This window comes from Haemorhous mexicanus, chromosome 27, assembly GCF_027477595.1.
Source record: "Haemorhous mexicanus isolate bHaeMex1 chromosome 27, bHaeMex1.pri, whole genome shotgun sequence".
Classification (NCBI taxonomy): Eukaryota; Metazoa; Chordata; class Aves; order Passeriformes; family Fringillidae; genus Haemorhous; species Haemorhous mexicanus.
In genome coordinates this window covers 3,667,958-3,674,516 of record NC_082367.1, presented here as the reverse complement: position 1 = coordinate 3,674,516, position 6,559 = coordinate 3,667,958, and the positions used below count along the sequence as shown (strand labels likewise).

Genomic DNA, 6,559 nt, shown 5'->3' with positions numbered 1-6,559 from the left:
ATTGCCTGGGGACAGTGGTGACACAGCCACAGCCCCTGCCTGCTGCCAGCAGGGATTGTGTCACCTGTGCACAGGAGCAGCTCCATCCTTCCACAGCGAGCTCCTCCCAGGAGCTCTCAGGGGCTGGTCCCGGTGTTGGGCGGTGCAGGCCCGTGTGCTGCCATCCCTTGGGGGGCTGCTGGGGGGGCTGCAGGAGCTCAGCTTTCCTGGCTGCTGTGGGTAATGGTGTTGGCCAAGAGCTGTTGGGACAGTGCTGGGGTAATGCCTGGTGCTTCCCTTCACACTCAGCCTTGAGCCAGCCTGAGGCAATGGGTGCCCAATGTTCCTTGGCCTGAGTGGCCACACCTGGGGAGTGCAGTGGAACCTGTGTTCTGCCATCCTTCTCTGCCCTGTGGTTGATTCCCAGCCCCTCTCCCTGCCCCCTGCTTGGTATTGCTGGGTTGGATGCGTTTGGCCAAAAGGAATATCCAGGCTGTCTCCTGGAGCAGGCAGCGGCCAGGACCAGGCAGGATCCCTGGTGTCACACTGACCCTTCAGGCCCTGCGGAGGGACAGCTGCAGCGTGACCACCCCAGCTGCAGCGTGACCACCCCCTGCACTCACGGGCTGTGGGTTTCGGCCCCTCTGCGGTTTGGGTTTCACTTCCCCTCCAGCCGAGGGTGTCAGAACCGCTGTGAGACCCGGCTGGGTGTGAGCCGTCACCCCGGGCCGGCTGCGGTCCTGGCCCGGCGCCTCCCGGCCCTGCGCTGGCCCCGGCTCCCCCCGGAGCCACGGCTCCGTCACGCAGGGAAGGAATCCCAATGACAGTGACAGCACCGAGCCCCGGCGGTGGCACAGGTGGCCCAGCCCTGCCCGGGGCCGGAGAAGGTGCATGGGGGCTCCAGGCTGGGGGTGGCCGGGGGAGACACGGCTCGGGGGGGCTCTGCTGTGCCAGCGCTCCCCGCCCGCGGTCCCAGCGCCCTCCAGTCCCACCCTCATCCAAAGCCTCTCCCTCAGCCCAAACCCAACATAGAGAGTCCTGTGAGCCTGGCCCTGGTGTCCATCCGGCCCTGGTGTCCATCCGGCCCTGGTGGCCCGCCGGGATGGCCGGGCCGGGCAGCCCCGGAAGGGCACGAGGTGGGTTCGGGGAGCAGGAGTCCCCCCGCAGGGCACAGGGATGCGGCGTGGACCAGCACTGAGGTGCGCTCGCCTTCAACTTCCTTCCCAGCGTGGAGCCGATTTCCTCCGGCATCACGTGCACGGTGTGGGGCCGGGGCAGCCTGGCACGGCACGGCACGGCTCGGCCTCGGGGCAGCCCCGCGGCGCCAGGTAGGAGGGAGCAGCCGCGGGTGCCGCTCACGGGATCGTCCCAAGGGCAGCGCCCGTGTGTGATCGCACTGCTCCGGGGCTGGGCCGGGCCCTGGGGCCCGGGAGAGCTGCTGGTGAGGGGCGGGCAGGGTGCTGGGCACTTCTGGGCACCATCTGGGCTCTTCTGGGCACCATCACCCTGTGCCACCAGAGCACTGGGGCCTTGGGTAGGGGTGTCCTCATCCCGTAGCCCTCAGTGCTTCAGCCGCATCTTTGGGTGGGTAATACCAGCACCATTTTTGGTGTCTGTGAGGCCTCTGTGACAAGGGCTGTGCTGGTGGCAGCAGCAGGGACCAGACAGCATCAGGGCTGCTGGCCCACCGTGGGGTCAATGGCCCACCACAGGGACATGGTGGCCCACCACAGGGACAACTGTGGTGACAGAGGGGCCTGCCATGGGGACACGGTGGTCCATTGTGGCCTGATGTCCTGTATCCCTCCACGCCAGTGGGTTTGCCCTGGTGTGACCCCAGGGTTCAGCAGTTCAGGGATGCTGCTGTGCTGTGCTGTGCTGTGCTGTGCTGTGCTGTGCTGTGGATGGTGGGGATGACACCCTGCCCGTGCTGCAGTGCTCACGGCAGCTCTGCAGCTGCCTGCTCCGCCTCACACAGAGGAAGCACCGACCACAGTGGGGCTGGTGCGGGGCTGGTCTGGGGCTGGGAGAGGCTGGAACAAGGGTCCCTCCCCAGCACCTGACGAGCCCCTTTGCTCCCCAGCAGCTGCAACCACAGCAAAGGACAAGGAGGGCGAGGACAGGGAGCCCCCCGGGTGAGTCCTGGGCTGGAGGAGAGGGAAGGACAGGGATGTGCCTGGGCCAGGGCATGTCACGAGCAGGAAGCGCTTCCTGCCCCTCTCTTGTCAGTGCTGGTCCTGGCCCCAGCCCTGCTTCTTCCTCCTCTCCCCAGAGCTCCCAGCACCAGTGAGGATGGAGCCGACCAAGCTCCCACTCACCAAGAGGATGGCTCCTGCTCCCCCCATTCCTGCCAAGACCAAACCAGCCCCCGTGCTGGCCACCAAGTAAGAAGCGTGGCTGTGCTGGGGTGTCCTGGGCCACTGCGATGTCCCAGTGCCAGGGCCATGCTCACGGCTGGCCTTGGCGAGGGGCTGGCACCTCCCTGGCTCTGCCACTCACACCTCTGCTGTCCCCAGGCCCAGTGACCCCCAGCCCAGCATCTCAGCTGACATGGAGTGGGGCAGAGCCGGTGACCCAGGTAGGATGCAGGGGCCATGCAGGGGTGGCCAGGCCCTGCCCAGCACCAGGGGCTGATTCCTGTTCTGATTCCTGTTTCTTGGGCAGATGCAAACAGCTTCAATGTGGTGTCAGTGACCACAGCCAGGCTGAGCCATCCCACAGCCACACGGCCACGAGTGCCTGGCCAGCGGCCACCCAGCCTGGCCCTGGGGAGCACGGGGGGTCCCCATGGGGGGGAGCAGCCCCAGGGGCTGCCCCGTGCTGCCCTCTGTGCCCCTGTCCCCAGGACGGGGCAGGCACCTGTCCCACCGTGGAGCACAGAGGGGCTGGAGGGGCTGGAGGGGAGGCCACTGGCCCTGGAGGACCTGAAGGCTGAGGTGCGGACCCTGCACATCCTTGTGGACCTGATGCGAGTCCAGCACCTGTGAGTGGGGATGGGGGTGTCGGGGGGTCCCCAGTGGCTCCTGGCTGCTTGTCCTGGCCCCAGCTGAGCCACCGTGGTGTGTTGCAGGCGGGACCTGCAGGAGCTGCGGCAGGAGCTGTGCCAGGAGCGGGCCCAGCGCCAGGCACTGCAGGTGAGTCCCTGCCAGGGGTTGCCTTGTCTGGGGTCCCCTGTGCCCCCCAACAATCACAGCCTCTCCCCACAGGTGGAGGTCGAGCGGGTGAGGAAGGGGCTGCCCTGTTAGCAGGGTGGGCAGGTGGTTGGCACATGGTTCCGTGTGCCCCCCCAGCCTGGTTCTGCACCCATCGGATACCAATGCCCACCCCACACCCAGGCTCTGCTCCCTGAAACATAACAGCCCCATGACCAATAGAAATCGTTTAAAATAAACTATTTTGGGTACAAAGTGCTGTGTGGGGGTTGCTCAGGGCTGCCATGCCCCTGAAGGGTTGGGCTGGTCCTCCCAGGCACAAAGGGTCCCACCATGGCACAAGGGGTCCCTCCAGGGCCCGTGGCAGGGTTGGGGCAGGGCCTCCTCCCCCTCCACCTCCCTCTCCTCCTCCTCCACCCCCGCACAGTTTCCCAGGCCAGCTCCAGTCCCAGCCCCAGCACATCCTGGCCTCCAGCCACTGGAGAACATCTGGAAAACATCTGGATCCTGCTGGCGGCGGGGGGGGGGGGGGGAACCAGCCTGGGAAGGAGCTATTTTTATAAAGCTGCCGGGGAGGGGGCAGCGGGGCCCGGCACCCCGCGGGGCTGGGATGGGATGGGGCAGGATGCGGCTCAGCCCGGCGGGAGCTGCCGCATCCCTGGGGAGCAGCGGCCGGCTCAGAGTCCAGCGGGAACATCCGCCTTGCTCCGGCCGCAGGGCGTGGGGTCACGGCGGGCGGCGCCGGAAAAGACCCGGCTAATTTTAGTGGGGCCGGGAAAGGAATTAGCTCGGGGAAGGGCCGAGACCGTCCCCGTGTCCAGGGCCCCCAAAACACCGGACCCGCCACGCCGGGCTCTAGTTCGTGTACAACAGCACCATGTTTGTGGGGCAGGAGCCCACGGCTCACAGGGAAGTACAGCCCAGCCCTGCCCCACGGGTGAAAGCCCCACCAGATCCCGGCTGAGCCGGGCAGCAAGGGCTGCTCTGTCCTTGTCCCTGTCCCCGCGTGTCCCGGGGCTGCTCGGCTGGTGCCAGCCGTCGTACCAATGGCTCAAAGTGCATCGTGTCCCGCAGTGGTGGGGGCGAGTCCAGCCCCGGGGGCGCCCGTGACACCGGGGTCTGGCTCTCGGTGGTGCAGGGACAGTCCAAGGCAGCTCCGCCAGCTCAGGGGCAGCGAGCAGCCCCCCTGTCCCCCTGGTCCCTCCTGGCACGGTGTGGGATCAGCCGTGGGGGGAGCAGACACCGTGCCAGGGCAGCTGCCGGGCTCAGTAGTAGTGGACGCGGCCCAGGGTGCCGATGGTGCCGGATCCCAGGATGTCGGGCTGCCCGTTGCGCCAGATCTCGCGGATGATGCGCTCCCGCTCCTCCAGCCGCTGCGCCCGCTCCAGCTCCTCGGCCGACGCGAACACGTTCACGGCCAGCGCCCCGTCCCCGGGGCCGTGGCTCTCCAGCGGGATCTCGGTCACCGGCAGCAGCGACTCAGACGCTGCGCGGTCGACGGTGTCCTCTTCGTCCTCGTCGTCGTCCTCGTCGTCCTCGCTGAGGTCGCCGGGGCGCGCCGGGGGCCGCGGGGAGGGCCGGCAGGACAAGCGCAGCACCAGCAGGCACAGCGTGAGCACCAGCCCGAAGCAGACGCCCAGCACGAAGTAGAGCCCGAAGCTCTCGGGGTTGGCTGTGGGGGGAACGGAGGGGGTGAGGGACCTGCCCGCGCCTGCCGGGGGCCCGCGGTGGCCTCCCAGTCCCGTCCCAGCTCACCTCGGATGTGGGCGTACGCGGCCATGCTGTTGCTGAGCAGCTCCATGTCCCTCCGGCGACTCTCCATCCTGTGCCTGGCAGTTCTCAGCGGCTCCAGGGACGGCACATGCTGGGCATCTGCGGGACACGGGCTGAGCAACGCTCTGCAGGGGCTGGGATCCCCCCCAAGTGCCCTGTCCCTTTCAAGGCCGTGCCTGGGTGTGCCCAGGGGCTCCTTGATGAGCTCCAGCTGAGCAGGGCTTCGTGCCTGGGCTGGGCTGCTCCACCCAGGGCTGGAACCCCACAGATGCTGAGCTGGAGCCGTCCCACTCCCACCACCCTCCGTCCTTCCTGAGGGACCGGGACGGATACGGCTCCTCCTGGCCACGGCATCAGACGGATCTGTGGCACCGGGCCAGGGCTTGTGTCCCGTGCCCGGCCATGGGATGGGTCACGGGGCAGAGCCGGGTCCCAGCACCAGGCTGCCGGTGCTCCACACACTGCTGGGGCAGTGTCCCTGTCCCTGTCCCCCATGCTGCTCTGGCCCAGCTCCAGCCTTGGCCCTTTGCCATGGGACCCTGCAGGGCAGGGACAAGGCCGGGTGCAGTGCAAAGGCCACCAGGACAGGCCAGCGGTCAGGATGAGAGGCAGGACAGCAGGAAGGATGGGCAGCGGGGCAGTGGGAAGGATGGGAGGCAGAACAGCAGGCAGGGCAGGGCGGGAGAAAATTTGGCCCTGGCAGGGGACGAGCTCATTCCCAGAAACAGCTCCAGAGAGGGAGGAATGAGGAAAGAAATGCAGAAAATGTGACACATCAGCAAAACCATCCCGGACGGTCCAGAGCTGAGGGGCCGCGGCACATTCTGGGGCTGGGCAGCCCCTCTAGGGGACACCCCAAAACAAGGCCAGCAGAGTCCCTAGGAGGGGCGGGTGCCCTCCCCATGGAGCTCCTGCACAGCCTGCCCCGGCAAGGGGATGTGGTGGGGCTGGAGGGGCACAGCCCACCATGGAACCCCTGCCGGTGGCGGGTGCTGAGAGGGGCCGGGCTGGCTGTAGGGCCTTGCGGGTCCCCAAGAGCTGAGCCCCGAGCTTCTCAGTGCCGTCACCGTGTCCCCGAGCCGCCTGCTCCGCAACTTCAGCCGCTAGCCCGAGCTGTGTGTCACCGAGCCCTGTGCCCTCAGCTCCCGTGTCCCCGCACTGCGCCCGCGTCCACCAGACCCGCGTTCCCCAATGCCAGAGCACCTGAGCGGGGCCGGGACCGAGCCTCGACAGCCGCCGTGGCCGTGCCGAGGTGCCCCAGGGTGCCCGGTGTGAGCCCCACGCGGTGCCCGGGGCTGGTACTCACCGGGGTGGGAAGGCGGCGGCGGCAGAGCCGCTGCACTTTGGCTGGAGCGAGGGAAGAGAGAGCAAGGTCTGTTTAGCATTAACGCTGCAGCAACAGGAAATAGTTCGGAGGCGGCTGGCGGTCAGCGCTCCCGCCGGAGCCAATGGCAGCCCCGGCCGGTGCTGAGCGGGGCGCGGGGCCGGGGCTCGTCCCGCTCCCCCGGGACGCCACGCTCGGCCCTGCACTGGAACCGCCCCGGAGCGGGGCCACAGGCGGCTCCAGACCCCGTCCCAGCCTTGTCCAGCGCCCCTCCGCCCAGGCCGGGCTTGGCTGTGCCCAGCCTAGGCTGGGCTGGCAGTGCCGGAGCCAA

General features: G+C 68.2%; 2 protein-coding genes across 2 annotated transcripts; one reads left to right on the top strand and one right to left on the bottom strand.

Moving 5' to 3' along the window:
• Window positions 1–1,219: 1,219 nt before the first annotated feature.
• On the top strand, window positions 1,220–3,386 carry LOC132338718 (SH3 domain-containing kinase-binding protein 1-like). Its single transcript, XM_059868517.1, has 7 exons — window positions 1,220–1,307; window positions 2,063–2,114; window positions 2,252–2,363; window positions 2,496–2,557; window positions 2,644–2,962; window positions 3,050–3,113; window positions 3,186–3,386. The coding sequence occupies exons 3-7, from the start codon at window positions 2,272–2,274 to the stop codon at window positions 3,222–3,224; spliced, it is 576 nt and encodes a 191-aa protein (XP_059724500.1). The 5' UTR covers window positions 1,220–1,307; window positions 2,063–2,114; window positions 2,252–2,271; the 3' UTR covers window positions 3,225–3,386.
• EVA1B (eva-1 homolog B) lies at window positions 3,344–6,365 on the bottom strand. Its single transcript, XM_059868516.1, has 3 exons — window positions 6,211–6,365; window positions 4,887–5,003; window positions 3,344–4,803 (listed from the first exon to the last, which is right to left on the bottom strand). Exons 1-3 carry the CDS (start codon window positions 6,287–6,289, stop codon window positions 4,397–4,399), a joined length of 603 nt encoding a protein of 200 aa, XP_059724499.1. The 5' UTR covers window positions 6,290–6,365; the 3' UTR covers window positions 3,344–4,396.
• Window positions 6,366–6,559: the final 194 nt, after the last annotated feature.